Below are 15,209 nucleotides of genomic sequence, written 5' to 3' on the forward strand. Positions count from 1 at the left end.
GAATCTGAATTTATTTTGAATTTTCTCTAATCCATGTGGATTTATAAGTATACATACTGGCCCAAATATATACTCAGGTAGTGATGTTGAAAGTTCCACAATGCTAACCTGAGAAGGCGAAGGCATATTAACTTCTCATTAGTGATTGTGACCGACTACAACTGGTAGTTTCTCTTTGCATAAAATGATTTTTGACAACCTTTATGTATACTTCTGGCACTGCCAATAATATCAGTCAACCATATATTGATCTATTTTTATGATCCTGAAAAAATATCTCGTGTTTTTTAAAAAAATATATAATAAGTAAAAACTGCACCAGTATAAATGCGGAGCAGTGAGTTAAAAATACCATCCGTAAGTCGTTTATATTAGGTATATATTTTAAAACTATTACTGTTCCAAGTAGATAATCCTTGGGGTTATTGGCAAGCGTGGCATTATTAAATACTAAACATCACCATAGCGAGTGCTTTTATTTCACTTTTTTTTTTTTTTAAATACAATTTTATTATAGTGTGACAACTGAACAATTATTAGTCATGGAAAAAACAACATAACATTGACTGTGCCTGGTTTGGCTTAAGATAATATTTTTCTCAATTTAAAAGTAATGGATAAAAACATTTGTTTCAAAGAATTTTGCATCAAAATACAAACCAATAAAAACATACATCTCTGCTTAGAAAAAACATTCAAAACAGCCTCCTGTGTCTCTGTTGATAGACATACCACTACAGGCCTCATAGAAATTAAACTGTTAGCCATCTTCTCATCTGTCAGGAAAGAGTTCTTTTAATAGTAACTATCCACCGTATCCGGGTGTTGGCCGATTTTGTTTTTTGTTTGTTTTTTTCTTCAAACCACCAAGAGCATAACTGATTTGGATCAGGTTGATTCCGCGTTTGGCTCTGGCTCATCTTGGCTCTGGGTGGGACAGACTGATGGAGCATCCTCTCTGGACAGCAGGTTCTTTTTGCGGAGATGGCAGGCCTGCTGGTATGGGGGACGTATGGGTGGCTGAGCAGGGGGCGTATACTGGTACTCTTTACCAGCATCAAGCTGAGGAAAGGCAAGAAACAGCCAGGACACAATGACAGCAAGGAGAAAAATTAATTTCTTTGGACAATTTGTACAACAGCATTTATGTATGTAGGTAAATAAGGATTATTTTTGAACGGTGAGTCAAGCAAAACTGCACCCCCTATTCTATTTCACTCATTTATTACTAAACCATTAAAATTCAGTATTAAGATATTGGAATAATTATGCATTCCATATTAGAGTGAAAAAATATAAAGCAAGGGATAACCAAGACATCACAAGAAAAACAAAAGTTAAATTAAAAATTACACTCAAACAGACATTTTTTTCAAAATACATTAATTAAAGTGGACATGAAACACTACACATATAAAGACTAATTTACACCATGGAGCTCTGCTAAAAAATGTAAGTTTTTAAAACATGGTAAATGGCCTGTATTTATATAGCGCTTTACTAGTCCCTAAGGACCCCAAAGCGCTTTACATATCCAGTCATCCACCCATTCACACACTGGTGATGGCAAGCTAGATTGTAGCCACAGCCACCCTGGGGCGCACTGACAGAGGCGAGGCTGCCGGACACTGGCGCCACCGGGCCCTCTGACCACCACCAGTAGGGAACGGGTGAAGTGCCTTGCCCAAGGACACAACGACCGTGACTGTCCAAGCCGGGGCTCGAACCGGCAACCTTCCGATTACAAGGCGAACTCCCAACTCTTGAGCCACGATCGCCCCAAAACATGTTTAACGTCATCTTCTGTCAGTATACACATTGACCTACTTTCCCTGCAGACGTGCTGATGAGATTCCCGATCGTGCTTCGGTAAGAAACATAGTTACACGTTTGTTGTGCATGTAGTGTGCTGCTATGTTGTAAACTGTCTGGACGTGCTTGAGAAAAGAAAGATTTTATTGCATAAAATAGAGCTTATTGCATCTGCTGATTTCCCCACTCAGTACACTCGGCCAGAGGAGGAAATATCAGCTTCTGACTCCAGCTTGTTGGGCTGGTGAACCACCTGTCACCACCACACTCTCTTCCACACAGTTCTCATTTATAAAGTGCTTTACAAACCTGAACATTACAGCTAACAGCTGGATTTCCCCATGTCACAATTAGCTAGCAAAACAATAACAAACCACTGATTGCTTAAGAAACAGAGTGAAAGTGGACAGTATATCCTCAGTTTTAACATAAAACTCATTGTTGCAGCCAGAGACAGCACAAAAGTGACCCCCTCCCCCTTTAGACTGATTTTTAGTTTTAGTGTGGTTTAGTGCTTTCCACAGATTTATCAGTTCTGTCACTAGTTAGCTAACACAAACTAATGTGTCTATTAGCCCCAACCAACCAGTGATGACACGTTCCGTACTGGCACAAGATGGCGCTAAACATGTTATAAAATCTGTAAGCACTTCTATCTTAAATACAGCTTCACAGACGGAGTTATATCTGTCAGTTTTTGAGAGCAGGGCTCCATGGTGTAAATTAACCTTTATACACATACGGTTTCATGTCTACTTTAAATTTGGTTGGCAAGTTTGACTCTGTATCAGGATCAAGAGGATAAAGCAGCTCACCTGCAAAGGGTAGGTTCTGTCAGAGTCAAAGGCACTGAGGTCACCACACGCCAGGAATGGGACAATGACACGGTTTGGACCTTCTAACTGGTTAAAATCCACATCTTAAGCACAGAGACCAGAAGAGAAACTTATAGGTGTGAATTTATGCTGCAGAAAGAGACTATGCAAAAGTTAATTCAACATTCAAAGGAAGAAGCAAAAGATGTGTAATGCAGTGCTGCGCAGTCTGAGGTTCTGTTCATGCAATACACCATGGTTTGGTATCTAGCTTGTGTTGGCTTAATGTGCAAGCAAGGAAAAAAGGAAAAAGCAAGGAAAAAGAAACACGTGCCAGGACCTACAGATGCAAACAATGTAGCATTTAAACTTTAGCTTTGAATAAAACTTACTAAATATAACTTTTGCTTATGTGCAAGAAAACTCCACAGGGTATTTTTTTAAAATAATTACCAAATGTGGCCACAAAATTATTGTTAGCATACACTATTTTGCCAAAAGTATTCACTCACTCATCCAAATAATTTAATTCAAGTGTTCCAACCAACTCCATGGTCACAAGTGTATAAAATCAAGCTCCTAGGCATGCAGACTGCTTCTACAAACATGTTTGAAGGAACGTCTCGCTCTGAGGAGCTCAGTGAATTCCAGCGTGTTACATGATAGGATGGAAGTCCAGTGGTGAAATTTCCTCACTACTAAATATTCCACAGTCAACTGTTAGTGGTGTTATACCAACTAGTGGAAACGATTGTGAAGGACATCCACGAAGTAGTGGCCATGTAAAATGACAGAGCAGGGTCAGCTGATACTGAGGTGCATAGTACGCAATGGTCGCCAACTTTTGCTACAGACCTCTAAACGTCATGTAGCCTTCAGATTAGTTCATAAACAGTGAATAGTGTTTCATGGAATGGGTTTGCATGTCTGAGCAGCTGCACCCAAGCTTTACATCACCAAGCACAATGCATGTCATCACTGGACTCACTGGATCAGTGCAGAGGTGTCTCTGAAGTGACAAATCACACTTCTCCATCTGATGGAGAAGTCTGGGTTTGGCGGTTGCCATGGGAACGGTACTTTTCTTACTGCAGAGTGCCAAGTATAAAGTAGAGGGGGGATTATGGTGTGGGGTTGTTTTTCAAGACTTGGGCTCAGCCCATTTGTTTCAATGAGAGAAACTCTTAATGCTTCAGCATACCAAAACATTTTGGACAATTTCATACTCCCAACTTTGTGGAAACAGTTTGGGAATGGTATTTTCCTGTTCCACCATGACTGTGCACAAGTGCACAAAACAAGGTCCATAAAGGGATGGATGAAAGAGTTTGGTGTAGAACAATTTGACTGAGTTCTGACCTCAACCTAATAGAACATCTTTAGGATGAATTAGAGTGGACACTGTGAGCCAGGCCTTTTTCATCCAACATCAGTGTCTGACCTCACAAATGTGCTTCTAAAAATATAAATACACTCCTAAACATTGTAGAAAACTTTCCAAGAAGAGTCAAAAGCTGTGATAGCTGCGAAGGGTTGCCCACCAATATATTAAACACTATGGATTAAGAATAGGATGTCAGTCTAGTTCATATGTGTATAAAGGCAAATGAACTAATACTTTTGGCAATACAATGTATGTTACACACTTAGTAATTTACGTCTGTAAATTTTAAGACAACTTATTGTCTTGCAACTAAAACTACATGGTTGAAAACATGAGAAAACTATTATTTAGACTTGGTTTACATTTTTTCAATGACTAGTTTGAACACATAGAACAGGGTGATAATTCTGACCCAAGTACAGTTTCCTGATCCAGTTCAGATAGCAAAGTAAAGACATATGTGGTTAAATGGTTGATAATTACCATAGGAGTGATCCAGCAGAGGATTAGACATGTTGGGGATGTAGCCTTTGGGAGGAGAGTAATTCTGACAGACCACGAAGGCCTCTGTACACAGAAAGACAGATCATTCACACAGTATGTCAACAGAGGTCATTCAAATGCTTGAGATGGGAATGGGTGTGTAAAATCAAACAATGGGTACTTGATTAGAAAGTTCCTCAGAGAGAATCTACAAACAATTTTATAAGACCAGGCAGCCATTCATTATTAGTATAAGATTTTGTGTAGCCCACTGCCTGTGTGTGAGTGTTGCTGAAACATGTAATAAAACCCACAGCAAATATAAATTTTTTTGCTTTGGATTTCATAATAAAATAAATAAATGAAATGGAGACGAGATTTTCCTTCTATTAGATCCATGCGAGTGGGTTATGACTGTGGTGGCTCACCGATGCTGGAGTTCCTGCTGCTGCGAGGCTTGGTGCAGGTCACACCATCGAAGAAGAGCTTCAGCTGGGAGTACAGCAGTGTCACATCTTTACCTCTGAAAATCTGTCAGAGAGAGTAAAAGCCCGGCTGTCAGTACAGGCCAATCTGACAAGAGACATGAAACCCAGGACCCACAACAGGGCTAATTCAAATGGTGGAAAAGGAAGGTTTTACGCAGCTGTGTAAGAAAGCCAACCAAACCCAGGTAGAAAATATTTTTCAATTTCAGTTTTAGCGTGCAACATTATTGTGCCGCCTCCTGAAGAGTTCCAAGGTTTAGTTAGTTTAGCTAAGTTTGACTTCTTGTTAAGTAAACCAAAAAGTTATGCACTTATGTTATACTTAAAATTTCATGGGACCTTGGATGCTTTAGTGCTCACATTTGATGTACAATACTTTTGATATATACATTTGACATATAATACTTTGTCACTATTGTTGCATTACAGCACTACTACTGCTGTGGCAATAGCTTGACAGTTCTAGTCTGTCATAAATGACAGCAGGAAAAGAAGGACGGGAAGTGTCCATGAGACTTTAAGAGAATGGGTGGATGACTGTCACCTCTCTGGCAGACAGGACTCATTTATTTAACATCAAATGTTATAAGTGTACATTTATGAATTACCACAAATCCTGAGCTCACCTTAGCCACAAATGTTCCTCCAGGCTTCAGGACATGTGTGGTAATGTTCAAAGCCTAAGAAGCAAACAGCTGTTAGCGTGGCGTCACAAGAAATCTGACAGTGCAATCAAACACATCTCTGTACTCACAGCTAACAGGAGCTGAGCCTGGATGTATTCATCCACATCGTGGAGTCCAGTTACTAAGAAAAGAACATAAGAAATAGAATAAGAACAACAAGAGGGGGACAGAGGAGACTTAAGAACCAACGACGTCAGACAGAAAGCAAGCCTCTCACCATCTGGAGCTCCGTCACACACTACAAGGTCGGCCGGCTGACCCTCAAAGTGGCGAATTATTTCCTGAGCTGTTGACACCTAGGAGAAAGACATTGACATAGGTCTTCACTCCTCCACGCCTAAGAGTTGAGTTACTGTGATTACTGACATCATTGTGATTATGTCCCTACCTTGGTGATGTCTCCCTGGATTTGAGTAACTCCGGGCAGGGGAGCCATGGCCTGAAGGTCCACTGCCACAATCTTCACTTCCTCACCGCTCTCACCCTTTTCAACTTTCTCCGCACACCCTCTTTTAATAAAAACAAACAAACAAAATGCACAGAATATTTTTTTAGTAAGTAGACACATTTTTGAATATATCACATATCATAATCCAAATACTTTATAATAGAAATAAAGCAGCTCCAAAAAATTCATTTAAACACATATTCACACAATTTACATAAAATATCACAGCAACAAACTGTCCTCCATCCACAGTCCCAGAGATCAGGCGTTGAAAGCTTAATAAATGTGTTCAGATTAGATTTAAAGACAACCACAGCTGATGCCAGTCTAGGGGTCACTTGGTGCAGAAACAACAAGAGCAGCATAAGGATGGTGTGTTATTCTTAGCATGATATTCTGGTATTTCCAACACCTTTTTTAATCCTATAGGTGTTTTCATACCTATAGTTTGTTAATTTGATCCAAATCAGTTGATGAGTTTGTAAACTTGTAGCTTTTTCTTGTGGGTTAGTTTGTTTTCATACTGAGGAAAATCTAAAATGCGTCACTACAAACCACATGAGAATGTTCAGTCAGCTCATTAGCCAGATGTGTCTGGGGCAAGTGCAACAAAAGTAAATACAGGAAGAAGGTGCTGTGTTCTGGTTTATTGTAGAACACAGAATTTACTTTCATTTCAGAGCTTGTTGCTAGCCCGTACAGACCTTTGCACATCTATAGTACCTTTCTGCACTGAGAAAACAAGCATACATGGATGGCTATGGGATGGGGGTTTTTATAGCTCAAACTCGTGAGGTAGTTGGATCGGGTTCACACATAAACAAACTGCTCTGGAGTTTATTTGTAATGGTACTGAGACCACCTCCTCCAAATTGTCTTGGTGGGGTTGTTTTGGTCCGCATCTCATTACGAATACTGTGTTCACACTTGCACAAATGAACTGCACCAGGTAGGAAAATGAACCGGAGTTCAATTGAAATGGATTAAACACCGCAGTTGTGAAAACACCATATAAATATGAGAATACACCCCTGCAGCAGTTTATATGCTATAAAAAGAGGAATAGGATAAGAGTTCAACTCTAAGGCCCATGTTATTTCTTTAATGGTATATTTCTAAAAAAAAAAAAAAAAAAAAAAAAAAAGACTTGTTGTATAAAAGTGTAATATACTGCAGCCATGCAAATCATTTTTGCTCAGCTAGGATATGTTCACTATATGTTGGCATATTAAAATAAGTAACATGTTACCTGAGTTTCCGGCTGAGAACCTGACTCCAACTTCCAGGGGCTGCACAGAGATCCACTGCTCTGTTTACACCTAAAGAAGAAGAAAACAGACATTTATCAACAGACACAATAGTACAAGGGCTGGCAGTGAGTTTTTCATGTCACTGTGGATAAATTTTGGCCCACTATTCTTTACAGAATTATTTTAATTCAGCCACATTAGAAGGTTTGTAAGAATGTATGCCCTATTTAAGCTCATGACAAAACATCTCAATACTAAAACATTTTATAGCATGAAAAAGTCACATCAGGGTTTTCTAAAGAACCCTTTTTCTACATATTATACATATACTAAACTATTGATAAAAGTCTTTCTCAGGTGACCTATGGGTCTCACCTGTGAACAAGTTGAACTCTTGATCGAGCTGCAGCAGCTTGAAGGCACTCCTCGCTCTCCAGCCCTCCTCTTTGGCCAGTCGATAGTAAATGTCTCGTTTGTCTTTGGAGGACCGACCCATATTGACCTATGACCCCTCTGAAGGAAAACACACAGTCACAATGGCCCCTATTCTTTTAGAGCTATTATCGCTATAATGGAAGTTGTCTGTATAACACAGGCTGTATTTCTTGAGTATTGTTGCATTTGGATTTCGGTTACTACAAGACCGCTGCATGGCTGTCCGTCCTTGTTGTTTGAAGGTAGGTTAGCGTCTTTGTGTGAATTAAATTCAAGTTCATACTACACAAAACACGTAAAAACACAAAGACTGGTTCACGACATCCAGACTCACTTACTTTCACGTGGGCTTTGCTGTTGTCGACTGTGAAAAGGCTCTGTCGTGACAGGCTCTTCTTCTTTTCGTCCTTCCGCCTCTTCTTCTTCTTTGGTGCTTAACGCCAATTCGCATCCAGGATAGTGCATTGCTGCCTCCTGTAGGATTGTCGAATCATTTAAGGTCACTAGCCAATTATTTTGCTTCTTGATCCTCTTATGTCGCCAGAGGTGGGAAGTAACGAAGTACAAATATTTCGTTAATGTACTTAAGTAAAGTATAGATACCTGAAAATTGTACTTGAGTATTTATTTTTCTGAAAACGTTACTTTTCCTCCTACATTTTCACATAAATATCTGTACTTTCTACTCCTTTCGTTTTCAAAATAGACTACTTTCGGTTTAACATATTTGAAGTGATTTTTAATTTCATGCCACAGCGGGCCTTCAAACATTAAACCGATTTGAGCCAACACAGTAAAACATGAAAGGAAGTCCTAATGGTGTGTCAATCACCAGGGGTTAGCGGTACTTCGGCATCTACCTAGCTCTACAGAAGAGAAGCATGTACAAAGGGGGTAACATTTTGTAAGTGTAAGTATTTTCAAATGTAAGGCTTATGTCAGCTCAACAAAGACACAGACTGTTTGTTTCTCACACAGTGCTAGCTAAAGGTGTATCTGCTGCTACACTTAACTTTACTCAGAGATGGAAAAAGATAAGAAAGTCAGGACAGGATAGGAAGAAGAGACATTGTATTTAAAATTAAGGCCTAGCCAGTGGGATTTGATAAGGGGGAAATTAAAAGCTTACATGTAGATCCTAAAATAAGATATTTGCTCTGTATATGACATTAAAATATGTTTTTTTCATATTGTGAAACATCCTGCAAAACAAACTGAGATATAGCTTAGTAACTTTGTATTATTGAAAGGCTGCATGAAAATACTGTGCAGTTTAATGCAGGATAAACAGGTTGGTTTGCTGTACTGTGTCGGACTGGTGCACAGAAGCTGTGATGTTCTTGATCATTGGTAGGTTAAATGAAGGGAATTGGAAATTATTTTACATTTTTGGTGACGACACGTAGATTCATTCACTGAATTCCACCTTCATACCAGTTTTATACTGTTTAGCATAAAGCATATTAGGACTGAAAGTTTATATTCCTTTGTACTAATATAATTTTATCATATTAATACAGGATTCAGTTGGCTTTGCACAGTAATAACTGGTAGCCTACAAATGGCCTTAAAAGACTACTTTTTACTTTCTTACTTTGAGTACATTTCAGAGGCTGCACTTTTTCACTTTTCATTGAGTTAAGAAGTAAAATCAGTACTTTAACTTTTACAGTATTTCTAACACAAGTATCTGTACTTCTACTTAAGTACAGAATGTCTGCACTTTTGCTACCTCTGAGGAAAACTGAATAGTGCTGCCCTTACTAAATCACTGTACGCCACTTCTACGTTGTACATTATGTCCTTGACTCAGTTTCCATCATTTCTTTCCTTTTTCTCATGGATTGTCTGCATGACAGAAGAACACACTTAACTGTCTCAGTCTTGTGACCGGAGTTGTTATAGGTTTGTAGTTTCATAACATTTTTCAGACTGAAAGTGAAATATTATAAAATACTGACTCGATTAAATTGCGTTAATATTTAAAAATATCTTTTCTAAAAAAAATTAAAAATCCCAAGCCAATAAAAATGTACATGGGCCAGTAAAACTGAGCCACTGACCTGAGGGATTTGAACTTGGACATTGAATTATTGTTAATATTGATTAACATGTACACCAACATACCCTCAACACAAAAACTTTGCATCAAAGCAAAGGGCAAACTTCAGAATGCTAATATACTTGCTTCTCAACATTGCAGCCATCACATTTCGCTTTAAAGGCTTGCAGAAACAAACTCACTCATTTACTTGCACACTTAAACACACAGACGCACATGTACAAAAACTCATAAAGCCTTCAAGGAAGAAAGCGTAAAGATGAATTTTTACACTTTACTTTAGATCTTTTTTTAACAAATGAAACAGATGTACCACAGCCCTCAGCCTCCAGATTACAGCATGTACATCATTTGATGCGGTCCAGTGGCAATCCTAGACTTGCTGGGTCTCTTGTCAGATGGGGGACTGGCCCTTTGCCTTAGCTAGGTAGGTGCATGATGTTGTGGCCAGGTGGCTGCAGCCTGACCCTTCCCCGCGAGAAGTTTTTGTGCTGAACATGGTGGTTCTGGAGCAATCCATGGAGGGGCTCCTGGCTGGGACAGCAAAGTGAATCCGCTTTCACTGGTCCTCGAGCCTTGAGATTGCCGTGACCCTGGCTGAGGACCATCCGGCAGTGCGGCTAGCTCCATCGCGGGAGCAGCCGAGGCCAGCGGCAGGAAGTCAGGCAGACCTGGCCTTAACAAGGTTTCTCAAGGTTCTGCTGAGCAGCAGCCATTTCCTTTGATTAAATGCATTGTCTCTCCACAATTCGGGCATGATGCGGGCAGCATGGACACATCCTCATGATGTTCCACGGCACCAGCCCTCCGACAACTTCCCCTGGTTCAGGAGAGACATACTGCGCTCCGGTAACATACTAAGAGGGTATATACCAGGCAATGGTAAACTCCGGCTACATGCAAATCCTGGTTTGCACAGAGTAGGACTGTGTAGGATTTCTTTAAGTTAAAGTGTTTTTAACCTTTACCTATTTGTTATTCAGTCACATAAAAATTAACCATGTGAAGGAGAGATTGGCACTTGTCTGGCAGTTGACAACTTTTAGCTTTCCAGCACGCAAAGTAAAACAGTTGCCATATTTTTACATGACTACATGTTTCTGCAGAGCCGTACAACATAACCTACATGACCAACATTACTGCTGGCCGTCACGCTTGTGTGTAGAGTATTAAACAAACTTATTATTATTATATTTGGCTTGCCATAAATGTTCCTGTAGACAGTTCTGCTCTTCAAAGCTGATCATACCTACATTATGAGGGCCTTGACCCTGATTGACAGCTATTAATAGAGAAAGACTGAGTCAGAGTACTGGTGGTGGCAGCTGTGACAGGGAAAAGCTGTGTAGTATAGTGAAAAGAATTGAGACCAATATTGTCTGCTTCTATATAAAAATATATATTAAAAAAAGTTTAATTGGAATCATGTCCATGAAGAAACCTTTCCTGCCAGGATTCTACATTTCAAAATGTCAACAAATAAAATATTTAAAAAAAAACAATAATGAAGATAACTTACAAAATACAATAAATGCATACAAAAGTATATACATATAACAAAAATGCATGTTTTCAAAATAAAAAACACAATATTTGCATTGACTGTGCATTTTATACCCTGACAAACAGATGAGGTTGACTGCAGGTATTCCCTGTCAAGCACACTGGATGTGGACACATTTTAAGTAAAATCAGCCTTGCGACAAAAAAACCCAATCAACTGAAAAACCGACTGTCCAGATGATTGTTTAACCATAGAAACAAAAAAACAAACAAACAAACAAAAAAGTGTTACATTGCAGACTTACTTGATATATCTGGAAGACTTCTAATCCCCTGCAGCCTTACAGACGATTAGATGTTCCATTGCCCTGATGTGGCTCCACACAGCAGAATTTAACCAGATGTTCAAAAATGTTTTCATTTTCAACGTCTAGAGATTCTCTCCCTTTGCAGTCTGGTTTTTGCCAATGAATGACACTTTCCCCATAGCAGCTTTAAATAAACAAATTCAAGGCACTTTTAACGCAGCACAAAGCTGCGCCACAGCAGCAAACTTCATCTACAACTGTGAACAACTCCCACCGACATGAAGTCATAGACACTGAAGGACAGCTGTCAGTCAAGTCCAAACCATGCCCACCATGAGATTCTACTGGTTGGGAGGGGAGTAGGCGGAAGATGGATTCAAGGAGGAGCAGGAGGTGTTATCTTTAACAGCATGAAGTGTGATGGCTGCCTCGTCTGTTCGCTGAGCCCTGCTGCCCATCAACCAAGGGTGGAGGAAGATCTGCTCCAGGGTTGGCCGGTCGGATGGCTGCTGGCACAAACACCAGCCAATCAGCTGCTGGCACTCTGCAACAGAAAGATAAACTACTAGTACAAAAGCTTGAGGCACAACACACTGACCAATGACCAATCATTTATATCAGGGGTCTCAAACTCCTGTCCTTGAGAGCCGCTGTCCTGAAACTTTTCCATGTGTCCCTATTGCAGCACACCTGAAGACAATTAGTAGGTCATTAGCAAGACTGTAGAACTTGAGTGCATGCTGAGGTGGCAATTCAGCCATTTGATTCATCTTACAGCAGCTCATGAGTGAATGAACATGGTGCAAAAGTATTTTTAGAAGTACATTTTTCCAAACACTTCCATTAACTTAAATTTACTTGAGTAGGGTTAGGGGTTGACACTTCAGCATGCAGTTCTATGCTCTTGCTAATGACCTAATTTTATTCAGGTGTGTTGCAACAGGCCCTCAAGGACTGAGACCCCTGCAATAGGGTGAGTCACAACAATCTGAGTTTCCAGCTCTTATACACAATCTTGTCATTGCACTGTCTTTGTAAATACTGGCACTTCTTTTTCTGCCATAATCCAGTTTGCACTGGCACAGTGTGTTAGTAAATAGAGTCAATCAACTCAGAGTGGATGAAGTTGTTTCATGAAACAGAGCCCAGGATAGCCTCTTTCATGCTTCAATATGAACATTGTGAGCATTTGCGTGTTTGATGTCAGTTCATTGGTCAGTTTTCCCACCCTCTTTGCCACTAAAAATACCAATGCTGCAAAACAGGAACAGAGACAAGTAATAGACAATTTCTATCACTGGGTAGACTGACCTGAGGAGACTTTCCGCCTGAAATAGATCTGTCCCGTTAGGATCTCCTCGTCATGTTCAAAGGGGATGTCTCCACACACCATGTCATACAGCAGCACACCGAGTGACCAGACTGTGGCTGGTCGCCCATGGTATCGATGGAATCGGATCCACTCTGGAGGACTGTACACTCGTGTCCCTGTAGGGAGGACAAATACAGAAACGCATCAGGCATTTTAAAGCCAAGCAATGGCTCCAGCTTCAACTCCTGGCTGCCTATAGAGTCAGGAACATGCCCTCCTCATCAATGAAGGCAACTTTCTGAGCATAATGATCCATCTCTAAATGGTAATTTTGTGTGTGTGTGAGTGGGGGATGTGTGGGTGGGAGCACAAAATAGTGACAGACATAAAAACAGTGACAGATAATGGGACATTTGGACTCACCATCAAACTCTGTGTAGACAGAGTCTTTAAGAACAGCCCCTGAGCCAAAGTCGATGAGTTTGACCTGCTCGGTCCTCAGGTCCACCAGCAGGTTCTCGTCCTTAATATCACGGTGGACAACGCCACAGGCATAGCAGTGACGTATGGCCTCCAGTACCTGCAGGAAGAAGCCACGTGCTGCCTCCTCATCAAGAGCGCCACGCTCTGTGATGTAATCAAACAGGTCCTGACATGGCTTGGGGTGCTCCATCGCTATAAACCAGCCATCCGCCTGCTCCCACCAATCCAAGAGCTGCACCACACCAGCAAAGGTCCCACTCACTTTCTTCAGCAGCACAATCTCTAAAGGAATTAAAGCTCCGCACTGAGAGAGCAATTTAAATAATCAGGATGTCGTCCTTTAAATTACATCAAGTTAAATACAGATCAAAGTATGCAAAGAAGAGGAAGGCGATCATGTGGGTTTTTATGAAGAATGGCACATGAGGACCAAGAGGTTGCTGGAAATCCAAACAAATCTAAAAACAAGGAACTAAGGTGTTTGGGGTGTTTTGCTTGGTAAAAAATTTATGATTATAAAGACAAGATATACTTTATTTGTCCCAACAGTTGTGATGTTCCTTTGTTACAGCAGTTTATAAAGTTAAGGTAAACAAAACCTATATCCTGATTTTTAAATCATTTAATGCATTCATGCAACAAGCACCTCATCCTACAAAAGCACACGCACTCTGACAGTGGCTTTTTTGTCTAATGATAACCAGTCATGCATCTATACCAAAACATGCAAAGAACACAAGGAAACTGAGGGCACAGTAAGAAGCTTCATGGGCCATACATAGCAGCAGTAGAAAGTTAGACTTAGTTATTGACCAGACATATTCATTTTATTCATCTATTTGTGAACACGAAAGATAATTTCACATAGTAATAGAAGCTGAAGTGGTAAGAAAACAGGTAGTAAGGCAATTAAAACTGTTAAACTGCAAGTAAACGAGACCTTTCCATAGAAGGGACTATACTACACCCCCACACCTCTAACAAGGAAGATCATAAAAGGGGAAAGAAAGGAAAAATACAACGGTGGGAAGGGGGACGATAGAATAAGTGCTAGGCACCAAAACTACCAGATAACCACGGTAAAAAAAAACATGGAAATGAACTCAAGTCGGTGAAGACGCCAAGGCACAAATAAACAGAAAAGCCCAGAGCAACGAACCGGAGAAGACCACCTCCCACTATGGGATACGGAAGGCGGTACTAAGAGGGAAAATAAGCAAACAAGGAAAAAGAAGAATAGAAAACAGAGGAGGAATAAGAGACAAGGAACTAGAAAGAAGACAAAAAGGGACTCAGCACAGGATATATTAAGGGAAATCAAAAACATAGGAACGAAATTAACAATCTAGCCACACAAGAAATCAAGAAAGATTTAATGTTTTTGAAACAGAGACACTATGAAAGTGGCATTAAATCTAAAAATATTGGCGTGGAAATTGAAAAAAAGACAGCGGAAAATACAAATTAAAAATTAGGGAACCAAGTACAAAAGTAATAAAAAATAAATTAAATGAAATACAGAAGCCTTTGAAAGACTATAAAACCCAACCTGAAGCCCCTGGAAGGACTGAAGCTCGATGATAGCTTCCGAACCCTCTAGACTTACCCACTTTAGATGAAGAACAAAATCAAGCAATGAAATGAACATAACTGAAGAAGAATTAAAAGCGCAATTATAGGCTTAAATAAGTAAATCACCAGGACCAGATGGTTACACGGCAGAGTGGTATAAAGAAGTTA

General features: G+C 40.0%; 2 protein-coding genes across 4 annotated transcripts in view; both read right to left on the reverse strand.

The window, feature by feature from the left end:
* Positions 1-484: 484 nt before the first annotated feature.
* ftsj1 (FtsJ RNA 2'-O-methyltransferase 1) lies at positions 485-8,268 on the reverse strand. 2 transcript variants are annotated; one of them, XM_040026578.1, is made up of 11 exons: positions 8,140-8,268; positions 7,742-7,879; positions 7,366-7,435; positions 6,057-6,177; positions 5,886-5,964; positions 5,737-5,789; positions 5,609-5,662; positions 4,923-5,025; positions 4,495-4,578; positions 2,628-2,731; positions 485-1,062 (listed from the first exon to the last, which is right to left on the reverse strand). In XM_040026578.1, the coding sequence occupies exons 2-11, from the start codon at positions 7,860-7,862 to the stop codon at positions 889-891; spliced, it is 963 nt and encodes a 320-aa protein (XP_039882512.1). In that variant the 5' UTR covers positions 7,863-7,879; positions 8,140-8,268; the 3' UTR covers positions 485-888. The 2 variants fall into 2 exon arrangements, with proteins under 2 accessions (XP_039882512.1, XP_039882513.1); XM_040026579.1 differs by lacking the exon at positions 8,140-8,268 and adding an exon at positions 7,972-8,133.
* Positions 8,269-10,765: 2,497 nt separating this feature from the next.
* LOC120730286 (serine/threonine-protein kinase pim-3-like) overlaps positions 10,766-15,209 on the reverse strand; it is a 6,589-nt gene continuing 2,145 nt past the window's right edge. For both annotated transcript variants that reach the window (XM_040026577.1, XM_040026576.1), the window contains exons 4-6: positions 13,410-13,773; positions 12,986-13,162; positions 10,766-12,218 (exon numbers count right to left, since the gene is read on the reverse strand). In XM_040026577.1, coding sequence (XP_039882511.1) covers positions 12,016-12,218; positions 12,986-13,162; positions 13,410-13,773 — 744 coding nt within the window. In that variant the 3' untranslated portion in view covers positions 10,766-12,015. The remainder of the gene's footprint in view (positions 12,219-12,985; positions 13,163-13,409; positions 13,774-15,209) is intronic.

Source organism: Simochromis diagramma, unplaced genomic scaffold (genome assembly GCF_900408965.1).
Source record: "Simochromis diagramma unplaced genomic scaffold, fSimDia1.1 OVJJ01000293.1, whole genome shotgun sequence".
Classification (NCBI taxonomy): domain Eukaryota; kingdom Metazoa; phylum Chordata; class Actinopteri; order Cichliformes; family Cichlidae; genus Simochromis; species Simochromis diagramma.

Bases quoted from the DNA above. Each gene is read 5' to 3' on its own strand.
- ftsj1 (XM_040026578.1), bottom strand. From the start codon at position 7,862: ATGGGTCGGTCCTCCAAAGACAAACGAGACATTTACTATCGACTGGCC. The intron at 5,965-6,056 runs GTAGGGACATAA...TCTTTCTCCTAG, and splicing joins TCCAGGGAGACATCACCAAG to GTGTCAACAGCTCAGGAAAT. The intron at 5,026-5,608 runs GTGAGCTCAGGA...TCTCTCTGACAG, and splicing joins GAGGAACATTTGTGGCTAAG to ATTTTCAGAGGTAAAGATGT.